Source organism: Glandiceps talaboti, chromosome 22 (genome assembly GCF_964340395.1).
Source record: "Glandiceps talaboti chromosome 22, keGlaTala1.1, whole genome shotgun sequence".
NCBI lineage: Eukaryota > Metazoa > Hemichordata > Enteropneusta > Spengelidae > Glandiceps > Glandiceps talaboti.
In genome coordinates this window covers 7163576-7185068 of record NC_135570.1, presented here as the reverse complement: position 1 = coordinate 7185068, position 21493 = coordinate 7163576, and the positions used below count along the sequence as shown (strand labels likewise).

General features: G+C 38.9%; 1 protein-coding gene across 1 annotated transcript in view; it reads left to right on the top strand.

The window, feature by feature from the left end:
* Positions 1-659: 659 nt before the first annotated feature.
* Positions 660-21493, top strand: part of LOC144451949 (A disintegrin and metalloproteinase with thrombospondin motifs 3-like) — a 53772-nt gene continuing 32938 nt past the window's right edge. Inside the window, exons 1-4 of the mRNA XM_078142871.1 lie at positions 660-1382; positions 14938-15228; positions 15655-15703; positions 17123-17499. Coding sequence (XP_077998997.1) covers positions 15166-15228; positions 15655-15703; positions 17123-17499 — 489 coding nt within the window. The 5' untranslated portion in view covers positions 660-1382; positions 14938-15165. The remainder of the gene's footprint in view (positions 1383-14937; positions 15229-15654; positions 15704-17122; positions 17500-21493) is intronic.

The window sequence follows — 21493 nt, the reverse complement described above, 5'->3', positions numbered from 1 at the left end:
TGGCCAAAACTATATTGAAAATATATAAGAGATTCTGTTCTCTTGTGAAAGCAACCCCCATCTTATTCAAATCGGTCCACCCTCCTATTCTGTGGAGTCAACTCGGTTCTTTTATCTAACTCCTAATTGGTGTTACCGAGCCTGTCAGCACAAAAGCTGCGACCAGAAGACGTCTCACATATAGCAAGGGATTTTCTTATATTTGATCACCGTTAGACTGTGAAGTTCCCACGGCAAAAAAAAATGCTGCAGGCCAACTTTTTTTCTTCAAAGGGTGAATTATTCAGTTATTGAAAACGATTTTTTTACGCAATACGGTATACTATTTGTCGACATGAAGGAGTGGTCGGTTGTACTTACAGCCCACCAGCGCCAACTTTATCGAAAATCAGCTTCAAGCTGAGCTTTACATACCAAATAAATACTTTGATCATAATATTTGCGACTGCAAATCTATAAGTGACAATGTTTGGGCGATGTTATCTATATGGTTTTGATCTGAGGTCAATTCTTGCAGCAACTGACGACAAAACATACTAACAATACAAACATTACCCCAAAGTGTTAGTATAATCACGCCAACGCAAACGACTATTGACAACAAACCACTGGTGTGATTGATGGATATATTGACAGTTATCGAGTTCAAAGTAGATACAACAGGGGAAAATGTTTAGCCGGACTCAGAGACACCGGTATAAGTATACGCATTTGTAACGTTCATATGAGCCCCGGATACAAACAGACGTCGTTTTAGGAGAACTGACGAAGATAACGTGGTGTCCTCGTTAGGACGACTTTTGATGAGTCTGCTCTGTCTAAATTTGTCACATCCGGGCCAGGACAAGTACTGTTTTCATCTACCCATACACGCGAGTGTGCACATTGTTTTGTGCCCGCTGGTATATACCTTGAGTCGTCCATACAGCTGTGACACAGAATGAATTAACTGGGTCAAGACGTGGATAACGTCATTCGTTTTACGAGAACCCTCCCATTCTGTCCCGGCGAAGTTCGCTGACTGGATGGCGTCAGAGCTATCTCAACTTACACGCGGCATAGTCACCCTGCTCCCCCGCGGACTGATCATCACAGGCTCCTTGCTTCCCGACATGTGTTAAGTGGTGCCCGAGAGATAAATTTCAAAACCGCATCAGATTCGCGTTATTACTGGTCATACCTCATACCATTAAGTCACGTATGAAAAGGATATGTGTAATTCCTACTAAAGCCGACTACATATAAACTTCGCTGACTGAAACATGCTGTGTCAAATTTTGCGGATTTCTTGTGACAGGAGATAGTTCGACTCAAGTTTAACAAGAAAGTGTGCTGGTTTTTCGTGGTGTGTGGACTCAAATCTCCTCGAGTTTATAAGCCAGGTAAGATATGCATTAACGATTGACCAGGTGTGTCTGACATTTGTGGTTGGACTATGCCATACAGGTAAAGGGTACTTCATGGATTATGCAGGGGAGGGCGAGGCGAGCGTTTCACGTCGCTAGTTACAACAGATAAATAGACCAATTTAAGTATAGAAACTCTTAAATCGTTGGTTGACCCGTCAAGTCATCTTTAGCCATGTCATTCAAAGTTTAAAGCCGATGTTTATCATAAAAATACGAGTAGTGAATGGCCTTCACCGAACCCGGTCGTCTGAACTTGTTGCCTTTTCTCGTGAGTAGACAGTGATTTACTGCTGCATATGAAAGCTCAAAAAAACAACCGATATCTAAAACGGACTACGAACAACAACAGACAGTTTATGGCTGGTCACAGTAGATGTATTTAGGCCACGGTATAGTAGGTTATGCATGCATGCATATAGGTAGGTAGGGAGATCACACACCACCGGTGTGGTCCCCTTTTATAGGGACTGGCTAATTTGCCTACACTGAAACCCTATTGCATGTTCATTGAGGTAGCAATAAATAAGGCACGCAAGACTTTACGTAGACAATTTCTTTCATTGTGTTCTCTATTATACAAGGGTTGGTGAAACAACACTAACGAATGTCGGTCTCGCTTCTGTACGCTTTATGTTGCAGTGAATAGCAACGGCGTAATAAATTTAGTTGGAGGTTGTGAACTAGTGGCGGCTCACAACTACGTTAAGTTATTCACGAGGGTTTCTGTGCCCAATTTACGATGCTCTAAATCGTTTTGAAAGAGAGCTCTGTCTGTAAATTCGTTCTTGGCATGGTCTAGCGATGAACAGACCGGTAGAAGAGAGATTAACGCATATCAGTGCTTTAGTAAATTCCCTAACTGAACAAACAAATAACATGTGTCAAAACAACCCATTTTCATCAAAAGACATGAAAGTATCGCACCGAAAACAAAGGAAGAGAGTAGGTATTATGAAATATGTGCTCGTCAACTTCTGAAATAGGCGCGAGATATACCGTGGCGGAGTTACATAGTACCTCCAAAAGGTGTTATGAGTTTCGACGCATGGCCCTGGATTCATGGCTATTCACCACTGTCTAGTTTGGCTTTCCTCCAACTTATGAGGTAAGAGTTTTGAGAAGAATGCACAACTGTCAACTTGTTTATACAACTCCAATGTTGATATGCTACTCTCCACTAGTTAAAGGTTTAACGTTACGTCCACTTCATCCTGCAGCCAGACATCGGGAGATTGTCGAGTTACATGCCCTCACCTGTACTTGTGTTCATTCAAGCATTCAATGCAAAGAATACAGCACGTACAAATGATCGAACTTCTGTTTAAATTTCGTGTCTCCATCTTTACATCATCGTAAACCATGTATAACCGCAATGCTACCTCACGTACGCCCCCCCCCTTCCAAAGATAAAACAATGCACAAATGTTGGATTTGCACATCAGCAGCATTTTCAAATATTTTTTTTTGTCAAAAATGATCCTTAATTAGTTCCATAGAGAGTAAATTTGACGGACTTACCCCCCGACCATTACGAAACTTTAGCGTACGACGAACTATTATATATTGGTCTGGGGTCTTACCAAAGATCTCACTTCGAGGTCACCAATTGTTAATTTGAATAGCCAAAAAAATTCTTGAAACGGGGTTATTGAATTGAAGTCAGATGATAATAGGAAGTCCAAGGAGAATGGCCAAAAGTCACGGAGATTCTATACAGTGGGCATTATAGACCTTGCATTCCGGTCCATTCCAAGGCAAAACATTGAAGGTAGGACGGAGGTCTCAGTTTAAGGCAGGAGGCCGGAGACACTGAACACATTCTGAATGACAAGGTATGAATTAACATAATACGTCATATATCATGACGTAATATGATTTAACAGTTATTAATGCTATAAGGTTTGAAATCGAGGTCACTTGATTTAAACTTGAACTGGTCTCAAAAACTGTCATTTCCTCATTTAATCTCTTGCACATATTTTGTTGACGTTAAAACAAGTCAAATTTATCAACTACCAACTCGATGTAGATAATTAAGTAACATTAACCGACCACACGTAGGACTGAAGTGAGACATTGAATAGTTACATGTGTTGAAATACGGGTTGATTGACCCGATTCTTTTGTAAATCAAAGATAGTTTTCAACCACGATCACTTTGAATGATAAGATTGGTCGCCAAATTAACAACCAATCTTGTGAGTGGTTACAACACGCCCTCTGCTCGGATAGACATAATTCTACAAGTAGTTGGCACTAGATATGCAAATTGTCTCAAGTGTTCTTTGTTCTGAGATGCACCGTAATATTTAAGTAGTAGCTTACTGCACTTTTTAGAGGGTTACATTTTAAGGTGACGATGTTTATTAAATTTCTAAGATAGCGAGTTTATTTTTGTAACAAATACTGCCTCAAAAATCAGAGCTCGAGTTTTCAATTAATAGAAAAACAATGCGTGTAAACATTAATAACAAGCAATAATAGATAAAACATGATTTTTAACATCATGATATTTAGTGACATTTTTAATCAGACGACCTGAGGACTATTTGTTTACTTACACATGTTGTTATGCGTGTTGGCAACCTTACTGAGAACAAGGTCAGTTATCACTTAAAGTAAATTGATCACTATGTTTGTCCATGTCAACTCGTCAATACAAAACATAACCCGTGCAGTATCTCACCCCGCTGATCGTAGACCAACTTTAGCTGGTGTTTTTCAATGAATAAATGATAAACTATCGAGTATGGGTTCCACTTGACCGATAAAGAGATCTCGGTGTCTAGACAACACATACAGTCCAACGTGACAGCGAGAAAAGACGGAATCCAGGCTTGTACGTGGAACCGTAGTATAATTTGGGATTAACAGCAGCGCCCTCAGACAGCGAAACAAACTTGAAATAAATCTTGAACACCAGGGCAATAGGTTTTCTCTGAAAAAAATGTACCATATCGATTGACTTTCCACAACGTGACACTGATCTGATATTCCTCCAAGTGGGAAAAAGTTTTGAAAGGACATATGATTCCATTTTGTACAACCAAAGATAGATACAATAAAAATGAAAAAACAATACTTAGTTTGCCACAGAAAGAATACCATTATCGACAACAATACCATACAGAGTTATTTACATGGAATACGTTCAATTTTTCCTGTTCGATCCTGTTTACAGTTGGAAATCTCCGTACATACGGTATTCGACAACCATCAACGGTGAGACAGTAGTATGCTTCGAACAAATCAAAGTTAACCTAACAAAAGAAAGTATTAGTGTGTCGATTTTCAAAGGCCATACAACTTATCACAAAACACTGAGAGAATTACATGCATGACAAACTAATGTACTGACGCCGGAAGGCACTGGACATTTCCTTCAAAAGCAAATGCTAATTACAACTTACAACAAAGTATTAAGTTTGTAAGGATTTTATAAATATTTGTTTGTTTTCAACATGGAAAACAAGTCACCTCCAGTTATTACCTTAATCAACAGGTGAACACTGTCAAATGTTTGGCCTCAGGTGTAATTTAAGCCCATTTTATAGAGCGTACAATATGGGTTGAGTGTATGTATGTATGTATGTATGTATGTATGTATGTGTGTGTGTGTGTGTGTGTGTGTGTGTGTGTGTGTGTATGTATGTATGTATGTATGTATGTATGTATGTATGTATGTATGTATGTATGTATGTATGTATGTAAACTCCAAAAAGGTTTCCATTTCTGGACATTGAGTGAGTGTCCTACTTTTGATAATTCCAAGTCACCTTGTTTCTATCATCCTGGAGGTTTCCTGTCCACCCAGTAGATCTACTCAACTAATCTATACCAAGTAGATTGGGGATAAACTAATGTTTCCTGTAGTACTTAATTAATCATACATGTTGATAATATTTCGTAGTACCGTTAATCTTCAATGTTATCTTCGAGTAATCACTGGAACAAGATAAAAGTCTGATTCATCGTGTACTTAAAATCTGTATACACAGATACATGGCCACACTTATCTGATCACTTCCATATGAGCCAAAGTTAAACATCTGTCCACAGGGGCACGTATTATAATAAATTGTCATTCTCTTAAGAAAAATATCGTACGAATCCTGCTGCTACAAATGTATCAATCTCTAGACTTGTGTTAATTCCTCACATGTAGGAAATTATAGTCAAACCGTTGTTATATTTAGCCTGTGAACAAGGAAAACAACAATCTAAGAAATACTACACGCCCCTGTGCCTCCGCCGTGCTATGTAAATATCGACGTTTCTGCTGAGTTAGTTGCGTTCAATTTGCGGATTATTAGCCCATTGACTTGTCATTGGCTTTCAAGAGTCCATTCTCAGCGTGATCCTACATCAACGCCAAGCCAAGGACGAGGAAGACAGTAGACTTCAAAAACCTATTAACTTTCTCTATTGTGTTATGTACAGCCGCTTTGAACCCAAACAAATCAAACCAGTGATATGATCCTAAGCGTGACTGGCATTGCATTCTGACCGTGGAAGATGGACTAATAAAATCTATGTGACTCGTCCGTCAACCTTCAAATTCTAGAGCATAAACTTGAGCGGTATACACCAAATTAATTTAGCCCAAACCGACCCAAAACCAGCCCAAAATTTCTATAAGAGTAATCGCGTTTCCTATAGAACTTTACTATCAAAGATTGGAAAATTTACTTGCTACTCGTGGGTGGGTGGTAGGGATGGGGGTGGAGATACATGCACATTACTTATCCCGTGTGTTGAAAAACGCCTTCCTATTTCACCCATGTTTCTTATCACTCTATCGTTACCACATTGAGTTGTTGCACTAATGCAGGAACTGAATGATAGTGGAAGTTTATATATCTCGTGTGTCTAACAGGAAAGAATTTCACTTTGTGATATCTATAATCAACGTTCAGGTTTAAGTGTGCGGGGTGGTTAGATGATAGCCATTATCAATTACTATTACAATGTACTTTTTAAGTACTTCAGTGGGTGGACAATTGCTATTAAACTGAATCACAGCAAAGATGACTCAACTAAACTCCCTCTGTTATCACATGACATGCCCACGAAATTATTAACATATTTGTTTGTATTTTGCGTAACTTTCTAGTATATAAAAATGAAATGAAACCGTGTGAATTATTCTTGTTTATTAAATTGACTGAAAATGTTTATGAAATTTCATTTCGTTTGAATTTCGCGTAATTGTTTTGGTTCATTTATATTCGCTAAAATCATGCGAACTAACATGTTTTTTTAAATAGACATGAAAATGTTTGTGCGCAAAAAGTCAAATTTGATGATTTCGTCTTTAAGTGATTAGGTTCGTCTTTCAATCTATCTCCGAGTTTTGTTTTGTTTTCTTGGGGGGGGGGCAGACTGAAGTCAAGTGTTTTGAGGGGGTCAAACTAAAGTTAAGTTGGGGAGGGGGTCAGTCAAAGTTGAGTCAAGAATATTCGTACTATCAACGTATGGACAACAGTGTACTTGTCCCATATTATACCAAACGTATGATCATGCCCATTATTTATGTGTTATGATCCCCTACATACGGTTGCAGGTCACCATTAATCGCTAATTCAAGTGATTATCATCAAAATCGCGAATTGGTGTATTGTAAGATGTCACGTGGTCATTAACCTCGAGAGTGAAGGATCTTTCAAATCGTGCTGCCTTCTAATGATTGTTGTTGTTCATTTCATACACTCTCATATCGCAAACATTCTAGCCTAGTATCCATGGTAACCTCTGAAACAGACATGCTCCTAGGCTATAAACTTTGCGGGGTTCTCTTTTTATCCAATCAAACAGATGTGATTTTTTTTCTCAGCAAATATGCACCTTCGTCTTTTTATGAAGCGTTCGTTTACTTTACCATCCCCAGTTTTCTAAAGGTTTTTGGTCTTCATGTGTTCATCGGAATTCTACCAAACCCGACAAAAGCGTCAGAGTGGGTACTTGGTACTCCTCCGTACTATTCAACCAGAGTATCAGTTTTCGAAATAATGTGTTTAGGTCGTATGTCATCGTAAGCTTATTGTCGAAATACCCCGCATTGCTACCTTGACCCGAGTAGCAAACTCGTCCTTAGATATTTGTCTCTTTCTTTGCCTTGTAATCTCCAGAGGCAAGCATGATGCAGTGATGTATGTCGACCAGCGTCCTTCTAACCAATCTTTTCGTTTTATGCTCGCGTTTCAAACTTGAATTTCTTCAAGGTCAGAGGTCACCAATATAACAAAACGATCAGTGGACAACACAGTGTATAAGTAAGAACTGGTTTATCTTTAATCAATACCTAATTATATTATATATATATATATATTAGGAGTTCGTTACTGTCAGACAGTGTGACTTTAAGTCATTCCCCGCACCTTGCAGCCTATCCAGATTGTTCCGATCTCAGACCACTATAAATTAAAGCAATTTGCATATAGTAATTAATTACAATTTAACCGGATAGTCTAAAAGTAGCGAGTTATAATTAAGCTTTCAAATTAAAAATACAATGAAATGTTATGTCTTGTACTTGACCTTGTATCTGAAAGGTCAAGATTTGATTAAAACTCAAATATAGCGTTACATACGTTAAGTAGACAATGTAAACTAATTGATGTAACAGGAGGCAATTAGCGGTGACTGGCGTTCGGTGCTACATGTTGGCACCTCATGGCCGAGGTAAGACAAACAGTCGTCCTTGTTCAATGAGATAATGTCCTATCGTTTCGACGATGGCTCACCAACATATGGTTTACATACTTCAGAGCAGTGTCCTCAGAAGCTACTTTTTAGCCGTAAATGGTTATAGTCCCCCCCCCCCACAAACAACAAATCTCCACACAGCACTACAAATAAAGCTTTTGTTGTCCTTTCCAATTGTTTTTTTTTTGTACTGATAACTACCGCATTCCCGGATGTCGGTGGGGAAGGCCATAACAATTACTGGGTTAGATGAGATTTTCTAAAGTGTAGATTTTCGCTCCTAGGTTAAGCCATTTTACACGCATTTTTGTGACACTGATAGATTGCTTGCCTTGGTCAGAGGTGAGAAGTGGCACGTTTATGATGATCAATTGCAACAGGTTTTCGTAGTGGTTTCTTGTAAAAGGCAATCTGTTCCGTGACCCTGGGTCGCACACAAGGTCGCACGTGACAAGGTACAGTACCGCAAGTATAGTTGGTGGATGCTGATGTAGTTTACGAGATCCAACGTTCAGGATCCCAAGGATTTCGACCGGGGAAATATCTAGTTACAGTTACAGTTACAGTTACAGAAAAAGGTAACGCCTTCACTTCTATTTAACCTATTCAAATCACTTTCAATATCTGGTATAAGTTCTTCAAACATGTCCTATTTGTTAGATTTAAGACTTTTTGCGAAAACTTAACGGACATTTCGTCGAAAATGCATTTTCATGGTGGAAGTGACTGCGGTGGTATTAGAAGACTGTTCGGAGATGAAAAGTAGTCGTTATTCACAGCGAATGATTTTTCTTGTTAACAAGTAACTGAATTGTGATACAAGTTCAGGAATTATCCAGTGGTGAAAACGAAAACGGTTATTTTCACAATCGATATTTACTCAAGGTTGATCAAACTTAAGGACATTGATTGTATCATTTGTGATAAAGGGTACATCATACATTGTTACACTCTTTAACACTAATGGGATAGCTTTGCACAGTCTGATTTAGTACATCACCCTCGTTCAACTTTGTGGTCTGGCGGCATTTACGAGTCACATGGTTTCTAACTTCATAATTACGTTCAAACTACGACCCCTTAATCCTACATAGGAAGAGCTCTTTCAAAACCAGTACAGAAACTTTACTTTTACCCAGTGACAGCTTTTTTTTAGTACAAAAGTAGTTTTTTTGAAAGCGCCCTGAACACATCGGGTCTCAATAACAAAAACAACCAAACTACAGAAGACATGACCACTCCGATGTATGCTGTAAAGAAGGACCATGGGTGAACGTCCATGAGAATTTTATTGAAGATTCAGCGGCAAAGCCCCGCGTTCTATGTTTATTTGAAGGACTTTCAAATGGCATGAATGCGGAAAGTACTCAAGTGATACTTCATTGTCCACAACATTGTTCAATTTCAAAAGAGTTTACAAGTAGCTTTGTACTCGAGGGATGAGTCATCGTAATAGAGGATAAATCGGAATCGCTATAGATGTGTTCTTGGTGGATGTAGGTGGTCGTCGTTGGGGTTGGACTCTGGCGACTATGGCCGGCTATCACACTCCCAGATGTAGGCCGCATAATTCTCACCTTGACGTAAATGTATGACTCACGCAACCACACGTCGTCCACATTCATGTTTCTTTTTGTCTTCGATGTGTACCCGATAAATGTTACTTTGTTAGTATCGTTGAGGACACCAAGCGTTGCATCATACATCAGTTTTGGCAATAGTTCAATACTAGATGTGTACTTTTTGCTGAATATACCCAAACCCTGCATGACCACGGCCCTGCGTATGTCGCTTTGCCCTTTGCGTGGACGACAATTATAATAACTGAACGGCTGTACACAATTAGATGCAGCATTTGCCCCCAACAACTATGCTCCAGTTCGTCTCTTAGAGAAATACTAGTAATAATATATTGACCCCATATTTATAATACTTCACCTACCACCGAATGAATAATAAGTTTCCCCGACCCTCCTTAAAAATTTCCCCCACCCTTCCCTAAGCCCAGGGTGAAGCAAAACATGGTTCGAGGGATGATGGGTACATCCATTATGTGGACAGCTAATAGACATCTAAATGGAGCCATTAAAAACAGCTATTAGAATATGATGGTGTATACATTGCGCAAGATAGGTCAGTCTCTAAGGGAATCAATAGACACTAATTTAATTCGACTTTGCATGATTAAACTCTTATCAAATTAGCCATTATACACCGTATAAATCTCTTAGAACTCACTGCAGTGAATTGACAATGGTGGTTTGAATATTCTGTATTAAACGTAGAGTCGCTTCCTTTTGTGATCTGTCTCAAATCCCCTCATTTGATCTCGATACGTCAGTTTGTAATTGAATTGACCGGCAATTGAACTAAAAACCTGTCTTTATACTTAGTACCACACACACTAAAAGGGACACGGGGATATTTGACAGGGAAATCCGTCATATGAAAATGGAACAACTGAAGCATGTAGTTTATCAGTCAACCCGCATTATGGTCACTGCAATGCGGTCGCAAATTGAGACTGGCGTCACATGAGTAAAACTGCAAAGAGAGCATTCTCCTTCAAAGCGTGTTTACAAACAAGGCACAAATAGGTGTCAATGCTATTTCTTTGATGGTGTATAAATCTTCACGAACAACGCATGCCTGGTACTCACCCTTGTCGACGGCAACACATCATGTCAGCCAATTTTGAAAGACAAAACTGCCATGATAGTTTCTGCTTCGATTTAAATAGTTTGCATGAAAATTTGTCAGTGAACCTCAGCACGGAACCATTCATTGACTAGAGGCTAGTTAAGAAAAGCTGACAAGATTTGTTAATTTAAAACGTCAAACATACTGAGCTCTATACTAAGGCGGTGAAAGGAATTTCAGAGATTAAGCAGGCATGTTTGTTTCACTTAATTGAATGAATCCAGATAATTCGTAGAGGTGACGACAGTACTAAAGTATCAATTAAGGACCATGTGGGAAAAAATTAATGTCAGGAGAAAAAACAGATTCTTTTGACAGTTTTTGTGTACAAATAGTTACTTATCTGTAAGTGTATCGTTTGTAACGTCTCAAAGGGCTCAAAATGTCATAAACAGTTAATAGATTTGTCGTTGATGTCATGTCATATCTTGACTTCATTTACGTGACGACAGAAAGTGACATTATTTACAAATGAAATACCTAAGGTTTGAAGAACGTCAAAGTTCGTTTTCTGCGAAAATCTTGATATTAAACGGTGACATTTTGTAAAGAATGCAAAAGTGTCATTTTGCCAATTGTGTCATAGTACTTAGCATTACTACGTGAGATAAGCCTTGTACCAGACGAACGCTGATGTTCCTGTTGACAGGATCGACCGCAAAGCCATCGATTGTTAACCATTGTTTCGGAGTCTCCCGTGACCCCACGATGACCCCAAGATCTCATACATTCTTTAACTGTGAACGCATCAGCTACTGGCGAGAAAGCACTATCAGGTCTTAAAAGATAAACAAGACCTCTGACGATCATAGCTGAAGTTGACCGGTCGAACACGAAAAGTGACGTGATATGTACCACTAGGAGTAAAAAGCTAATGCAAAGTCTACTGGTACCCTGTGCACAGGATTACATATTGCCAATCTCATCGGATGCATTGAATTGCATATTTTCTCAGTGCCTTGCATATTTTCTGTCTCCGTTGTAATGTGGGTTACGTTTCCGTGGTATACGGTAGCATACCTTGTCTCACAAGCAACGCAATAATCGAATGTCGGCCGCGGTGTAGGCCATGATTCATTTACCGTACAACTAGACACCACGCCATTTCCATGTTAGATTATTACAGACAACTATCCCTAATTTTTCTCTCTTTCACCGGATCTTCCCGAGTCCATATTTCGACTCTAGTGTCAAGATTGTAGACCTGTTATCAACGTGTGGTCATTGAAAGCTACTCGTTAGCCAAGTGCACAGAGGAGATATGTTTACTTAATACTGCTCGACCTTAGAATGATGATTCACGGTCTTCTCGATTTCTTGTGTACGCTATGTTCCCGAGGGTACTGGGAACGACCTCTCCGACCTTTCTCAGATCGACCACAGAGAAGCGAAATTGCTCAGTAGGATAGTTTAGCTGGACAACGTAGACCTATATGAAAATTATGACAATAAACATAAAAGTCATTATTATTACATTTAACACTAAGATTTATTTTTGATACTGACCCATATACCCTGGTAGAGATTTGATAGCCTTCAGAGTGTTATACCCGCCATCTATTAGGTGTAATATCATATCAAAACAAAACACTGCAAAAGCTTTCCATATCTTCTCTTTCTTCGTCAAAGTCAATACATGTGGTAGCGATGGATGAAACCATTGGTACGAGACAGTGTCTGTATACGGTTATCACGTCTGATACATTACCATCTCCAAAAAAGATAAACTTCAGAGTGGGTCTTGTTTATATGGTGAACTTTCTCCGACCTTCACTTAAAAAGAACCGACACATTAAGCATCAGTCGGACTAACTCGGTATTTTTGTCGGAGAAATTACTTTGGCTGCATGAACGAACGAAGATATACGATGCACGTCTCTCACTTTTGTAACTTTTAGAACAGCACATTAACCGCGCGCATCATTGCCACGCTTCCAACTTTTTTTTTGAACTTTTAATACTTTAAAACCGAAATATAATTTATGACAAATGTTTTTAAAAAGTACTTCTCAAATCATCGTGTGTTACCTTTGGCAACCGATAAAACTGATGCTGTTTTTGTAAATAAACCTTGAGTCTTTCTTGCGCAGATTTGCAGTCAGCGCTAACAGTCGCTACGTAATGTGCGTATCTCACCTTCCTTACTGAAAAGTGCGCCCCCTAATCACCTCATTATGAAATTAAGAGGTTCTGGACCTCTTCACATACCTGTTTTAAATCATACTTATGTTATAAACCTTGTTGATTTTGTGGTATCGGGATGTGCTACTGATTTCTAAACAGGGCCACGAGTCGCTGAATGCTATAGCAATAAGCAGTACGTTTATATATTGAAATACACGTTGTGAACTTTACTATGTCTACATGTTCAAATTCTTTACCGCATGACGTACTTCTTAAGTTCATTGACCCACCACCACCACCACCACCACCACCATCATCATCATCATCATCACCATCATCATCATCATCATCATCATCATCATCATCATCATCATCATCATCATCATCATCATCATCATCATCATCATCTTTCTATACACCACTCTTCCATTGCATAAACGTCGTCATGGCAACATTTTAACCCCCCCCCCACAAGATCTCCAACAGCAAAGAAGAGAGTGCTTTTTTAGTTGATCGCGAGCGATAAATATGAGGATATTTGCAACATTGATATCCAACCCAAGTTCCTGAACCCATCAATTTATCAGAATTCAAACAAACGATCAATATACATGGACCGCCCAACATGTTTGTTGAAGTTAAACGTCCAACGCGATATAATTAACCTTTCTTGATAGGCACTTTTCAGTTGTATTGTACGGTTCTCTGTGTCTAGGTCAGCAAGGTGCAGATTTAAATAGTACATAATACATATCATAAAAGATAAGGTTTCAATCATATTCACGGTAGATATGCAGTCTGTTGACCTTTGACCTTAATTCTGTATGTGTGGTATGTATGTAATTGTGAAATTGTGGATGAAGTTTGTACGTGGGCTGTCACAATTCAGTTTTTAGATATACGTATACATGCAAATATTCGTACGTAGGTTGGTTTACCTATTGCAAAGTGTACAATGGAATAGGTTATTTTGCTTTCTACTCAATACCACTATTGCCAAAATAAAAAAAATGTACGCTAATATCCCACGGGACGTTTAACTTTCCGTGAAAATATGTATCACGTACGATTGTATAGACGATGGGTTTTCTGTGAAACTTGATGTCTCCGTTTAGTTTTATGTCAATCAATATGTCTTCATGTTGTCGCCGAATATATCCCTGCCACCTTCTGTACCAATGATACCAGTAGTGTAATGATATGATATCACTAGCATATTTTTAGATGCGATACTTTTAACAAATCGAAACACTTGCCAAGAATGCATGTGCCTGACGGTCCTGTGTGTGTGGTTCATTATGATACAGGGTCACGTGACTCTTTAATATATCATCTATATGTCACTGTTCAGCCATCCGTAAAAGTTCACGTACAAAAAAAACAGTGAAGAGAGAGAGAGAGATCAAACTGTTGAAGTAAGAATGGAGACGTTGATACTGCTAATGTGTCTAGAGTCGTCCATGGTATGTAATGTATCCAGTAACAGTTCACACTGTTGGTGATCACTAAGAGCTACATCTTGTAGTTTATCATATCTAAGACATTTTCTACATCGTTAGACCATGCTGCGTATTTGTTTGTGTAAGTCCTATTAGGCTTAACAATTACCATTGCTTCATCTCTTAATAACGCATCGGTGTACAAGTTTATATCATGACACCTAATCGTTGCAAGTCAACACATCCAGTCCTGCCCACCCCCACCCGGTCAAACCCCGTATTCCTCGTTCTCAGCCTATCGGCGGCCCCGCCCATGCGTGTTCTCCCACTCATGGAATTAGGCCCCGCCCCAGTATATTATCACCTCGTTTATATTAATCATACAGCAATTCAGTGGCCGAACGTAGTGACGTCATGCATTGAACTGAAAGAGAAATTGAGCCGGTGTATACATATATCCAGTCAGTAGTCAGTCTGACTGTACCATAGCTACTCAGACTTTTAATACTGGAACTGTATCTCTTACCCTCATGCGTTTGTTTTGTAAACCTTTTCAACAGAGACCGAGTGCGTCTGATCAATCGACAGCAAAGTGGTGAGGCGATACCGACACCTTATATAAAGGGCCGTTAACAGCTGTGGAATAGTGTCTTGCAGTTTGCCACTACGATCTGAAACGGTGTGTTGGCAGAGCTGACGATTTGACAACGGACTGATTGCTGAAACAAGCATACACATAACTCACTCAGGATATATTCAGTTTATCTCCATAGCAACTCGTTTTCAAGATGACTTTAGTTTCCAATATTTGTTTTGCAATCACTGCCGGGTGCCTGTTGGTAATAGCACAGGTTAGTGCGATTATTCTCTTCCCTTTTTTTGCGACAAGCGTTTACTTTTGTGCATTGACGTGGAGTGAGTGAACGTTACACTAGTGAATAGGTCACTCGGCCAACTATATGCTGATAGCTTACTATATACTTGCCCGGCTGCCAATGGTACCAGCGGCACGTCGGGAAAACATTAACAACACGTAGGAAAGGCCAGAGACTTTACTGGTGTCTGGGAGTGATATACGTGTGGTTCAAAAAGGTCTTTGCACACTTGACACAATGTTGACTTTCCTTACTATTGTTGATTTAATAATGAATCATGTTGGTTCACACCACTCCAACTGATTGGTACACTTGCATTATGCGCATTTTTTCCTTCAACAAACTTTAACAAATTTTTGTATTTGCCTTTTTCGCCTCTATCTCTTTTCGTATGTTGAACAGGTTCAAGGGGGATTGATACCCGAGGACAGATTTCGGATTTCGGGAATAGGTAGGTAATATTTCTTAACTTATAATCTTTAAATATAATCGACTGGAAATGTTCATATATAACTATAGAAGTTAATAAAACTTTTAAGTCATTGCGTAAAAAGTTTATTCATTGCAAAGTACTAAAAGTAGTGAACCTTTGGTCGACATGCTTTCATGTTCGACCAACAAATATCGACTAACACCCCACTTGATTATGTCCTAAGTAATTACTAACTATCAAGGAGCAACAAAGGAAAGAGCAACTCCCGTATCTCAATCAATGAGAGAGATTGGCGATGAAATCGCAGTGAATATTTTGTGACTGTTCATCAAAGCAGTGTGGGTACTAAACCAGGCTATCGTTAGTATGTGGCCTTACTTACCATACTCCTGTTACAGAGTCGGTCTTTGTAAACCATTAAATATAGGTGTAATTTATAGCTTTCTTAGCACTGTGCCGTTTTGTACGTGCCTACAATGAAATGTCTTCGACTATACAACGTTATCCTTTCAAAGTACTGCGTATATATGACCCAAGTCTCAGCCAGTAAAGCTTTTATATACTATTTCTTTGCTAGAAGGCACCATTGTGCAGAGATAGGCATAGAATCGCCTCCAAAAATTGCAACATACAACAAGACCATTGTTACCTTGTAGACAGTCAAGCTTATTTCCCAGAATGTTAATTTATCGTACCCTAAATAACTCTGCAATTTATTTTGACTTGAACATGGCATGCACAGTTATTTAAAATACTTTTGCAGTTTTCTGCTATGGTTACTGTCTTAACATATCCATTTCTGGTATTAGCCGTAAAATTTATTATTGAAGTAAATTACCGGCCCTCGTTGGCTGGTGTATTGAGATATAAAATATACACCACGTACGTTAGATACAAATTGTCAAGCAGCCTGGTTCTTCTTTCGCCATCTTCAAAAAAGATGATGGTGTATGGTTGTAACAGTAGATAGTTCTACTGTAACATTACACTGTATATGCTAGTATTCAATTGGGAGTTTGTACAGTTAAGAGGTTTACCATCGATAGTGACTTGAAAAGAACAGTTCCTTCGTTTTCAAGCCCTTCCGTTTTGTGGGCAGATTTGTGCGTGATCACAGACACCGAACTAAAAACCAAGCATGCAAGCAAATCTCAATCGAACTAAGACATGGCAATTCTAGATGTTATAGGCGAACAATTTGAATGACTCTACCAGGTAGCCAATTGAGCTCTCCCACAAAAAAGTTGATCAAGTTACACGTTGAGATCGTTTTACCCCACTCAACAAAGTGGTCCACTCTTGAGAATCCAAAAATGAAATCCCGGTCCGTTTACATCGACTGGCTGCCGTTCTTTGGAGACGTGTTATACCCTGTCCAAGTGCCTTGTCTCGACTATCTCTCCTTACTCTATTATTGCACCTTTCTCTTTCAATTAGATCGGTTAACTGAGAAATTGTCGGACTATGAGATCACTATACCCTACCTCTCGACGCCTGAGGGCCGTTTCATTTCACACCAACTTAATGTTGGCGACAATTCTTTATCCTCTGACTCCAAGCAAGGTGTCCGTAACCGCCGAAGCCCTCAGGAAGAAGTTGGTCCAAATTCTATGCATTTTACTGTTCGGGCTTTCGGGTCACAATTTACACTGAATGTAAAACCAAATACTCGTTTGGTGGCCCCTAATGCTGTAATTGAGTGGATGACTTTGAATGATGTGAAGAAAGAAAGAATCGGCCAGGGATGTTTTTATGTTGGAGAGGTACAGGATACACCTAGATCGGCGGTTGCTATTAGCAACTGTGAAGGACTGGTAAGTGTCTTCATTTCAGAAATCATAAAACTAGGTGGATGGTATGGAATGTTATTGTTTTTGTGTGAGTGTGGGTGTCATGCATCTTTACTAAATGTATGTTGGAAGTAAGTATTTCAGTCGATCGTAAAGCTCTGTAGGGAGAATCTTAGATTTCATGTTACGGTTCGTTTTCTTTGTCGACATACAAAACTACCGTGTCTAGAATCCCGATGAACCGAGAATGCTGCCTCCGAATACCAGCAGAGACTCTTTGTCACTTGACCCAGTTAAAGTGTTCATGGTGTGCCAAGTGACATGTTGGCCAAACAGACGAGAAAGTCTAGACGTTGTAAAGACGCCTTCTCCCTTCATGTGCAATCACTCGAACAATGAACAGTCATGCTTCATACACCAGTGTCAGTGTATACCTAAACCCCCCATACCCCCGTGTCGGGTTTTCTTACGCGTATCTTCCTCTCCCAGGTGCTACGTTTGTGGCCATGAGAAAGGGGTCTTCATTAACTTTTGAAGGGTTTTCAATGAGCTATTTAAGCAGTGAAATCTTTTGTGTATCATTGCAAGACAAGCGTTTTGTAGTCTTGAATAGTGAATAGCTCACCTAACACACCAAAAGTCATTAAATCGATACCATAACTGTAAGCTCAGTAGACATCATACTAAGTGGCACCGTATACATGTTCCTCTAGTCTCCGTAACAGAATACGTATCCCTAAAGCTATCGCCGCACAATTCTATCCTTCATGTACATATACGATGAGAAGTCGTGTCTGGTTTGATAAATTGAATAGAAACTCCACAGGAAAAAAAATCGCCATATTCACCATTTTTCGATAGGCTAATATCAATTTATAAAGTTTGAGGTATTTTTCTGATTTGTTCCAAAGCCAACTGGAGTTTTGTAGGTTTTCAAATAGAGGTTAACGAGAACAGATATCGGATAGATTTCTCTCTAGGCATACTACATACTTACCTTCAAAATAGCGTCAAGACCATGTCAGTATGGATCAACATTGATACAATATAAATATTTATTTCAAGTGTTAGAGACATCGACAAATTTGAAACTTGGATATGTGGGTGGGATGGGTATGGATGTAAAGGTAGGGTTTGGGAGTGACTTCATTGTACACTTCTATAAAAGAACGGTTTACCGTATTGCAATCTCATAGCCTAATGTGAATGAAGGCCATTCGAGTTTAAAGGCCACCACTGTCATGCCATGGACCGCAGCGAGGAACATCAGGCTTTATATAGAGGTCTATTTGTCAAGGCGTTCTCGATTTAAACACACCCCGTTGTATATTTGTCTTGGGGTCATAGAGAACAGAGGTATTACCCAAGTAAGAACTATAGATAACAACTAGAAGCTATTAACCCGGTGTAAATCATTTGCTAAACCACTGCCATAGTGGTTTAGCCTACACATTGGAACGATCGAGTTGCACGACTTTATTGTAGAATGCATCTAAAAAATAAGCCGTTCCTTTGATCAAGACAACTCCATTGAACCTATTGTCAGTTAAAATCAGTTACAAAATCTTGGGCCACCCAGGGTACAAATATTTGAGGTCAAAATGATATCAAACTTTAGTCATTTTAGAATCCAATATGGCCGCCGAATACGTTGTTATGTGAAATGAAAGATTGATGATTTCCTTGAAAACAAGATGGTGAAACCCCAAATTTATTTTATTATTTCAAAAGGATCAGGAACAAGCTTTTAGTCAGTACCTTATTAGACAGACAGACAGATGGACGGACTGGTAGACGGATAGACAGACAGACAGACAGACAGACAGACAGACAGACAGACAGACAGACAGACAGACAGACAGACAGACAGACAGACAGACAGACAGACAGACAGACAGATAGACAGACAGCAATGGAACAGGTTTACACATGCAAAGTTCGGAGAAATTTTAAGAACTTTTCAGGGACATTTGTCCCCGAGGTGCACACTACCTTAATGCGAACACCGTTCTGGAAATGTCACGATTTGCTACGTGAAATCTATATGTATGTGTGAGCTTCGATATGTCGTCTTGCGTCCATTAGGATCCATCAGCTGAAGTCTCAGCTCTTTAAAAAAAACATATTGAGTACTATGTTTTGTGACTTGACTGCCATTGGCTATGAATTAAAACGTTAATCATTTCAACATTGTGGCTGTATATTAGTCAAATTCCATTACTGCGTCACGTTGTACTTAAATTCGATTTGTCTGTGATCAAAATGATCCACTTCCACCTCCGGAAATTACTTGCCAATTGAAAAAATACGCCGTCGTTTAAGTTGCTAATGAAAGAAAATAACAGCGGTACAATCAAAATCTATTATCGGTTAAACTCACGGAAGTTGCTAATTTAAAAATAAATATTTCTAGATTCCTCAAATTAAAAATATCTTTTGTTTATTATGCATTATAAATTGGCTGAGTTATTACAAACAGTCTCGTTATTCATAAAAACTTAATCAATATTTAAATGTAACTCGAGTATATCGGACAATCAAAATATTTCAAATTTAAGTACAGCTCTCTCTCTTTTATTCGTTACTCCAGCTGTCGAAGTACGCTGACCTACAAAATTGAGTTTACGCTCAGGAACTCGAAATTTTGAGCAAATTAGAGACAGCTTCACGTGTAAAATATCACCTTTTGAGATAATTGGTTAATGGTTCCGTTAAATGATTATTTAATGCAAGCGTTTAGGGTTGTGAGGATTTTGTTAGCTTTAAGTGTTGAAACTAATGTGCTCGTTAATTATCTCCTCGGGAGATAATACCATTGAAGCGTGGGTGGAGGCTATCAATACTTGCCAACCCGTTATTCACAGTCCTCGAAAAAACACCGGTACGGTGCGTTTGCTCGTAAGATCTTGGAGGGTCCCTTCCAATATCTATGAATGATGAAGTGAGCATAGGAAATATTTCCAGCAATGTCAATATTAGATAAAAACAATAAAACTGGTACGAAAAACATTATGGGTGCCTCTTATGTAGGTTCGGACGAGGCTGCCTTTCCAGTTTGTTTATTTTTGTGGAAGTTATATAGTAACACTGGCAGTTGTACTCGATTGTTATAACGTGTAGTATTCTATTAGTTAACCGTTATCAACGTTAATTACATTATATGTCTTTACATGGAGATTGTCTCATTCCTGCATACCACGAGCAAGCAAACGCACCAGTGTTTTTTTCACCGGTTGTATTAAAACTGGACTTAAAGTTGGCTACTGCATAGTTTGTAACAAATCGTGGATGACTAGTTTCCCGATAAATAATGAAAGACACGATAGCCTAGAAGTGTTCTTCCTTTGTTCGCAATAATATCACCTACCGTTCATGCAATCAAACACACAATCTTATAGCCATACTGAAAGGAAGTGTTATCATTGAAGGATGTATGTCATCAATATAATTGTTGCTAAATATCTATCTGGCCATCTTCTTGTTATGATTGGAGTAGCATAACAGTATGTAAGGGAACTGAAGCATGGGTGTTATTTCATATGATACAACTGCCGACACCAGACCGTGCACAAACGGAACCTGTTACAAACAGGGAATGTAAACAAATGAATTGGGGTAATAACACTTGGTATAGCATGTTGGAAGTACAGAGATTATATACCGTGGTTTGATAAGAACAGTTTTATGGCATCTTTGCCTGTACATGAATTGCCAGGGAAGTGGAAATTTGTTTGTGAATGTGAATATTATGCAAAGTGGCAATAAAACTGTTCTTATAGAATGATGGAATGTAATACAAGACTCTGCTGTTCCAACATGCTGTGCCAAGTGTTATTAATCCAATTCAGTTGTTTACTTTCCTTGTTTGTTATAGGTTCCGTTTGCCCATGGTCTGATGTCAGCAGTTGTAGAAACTTTGTGTGACACGTGTTTAAACGTTAGGTTACAACATGAGCACAGTACACTTTTGAAAAAAAAACCACATCAAAAAACAAACAGACGCCTTTCTAAATTGTTT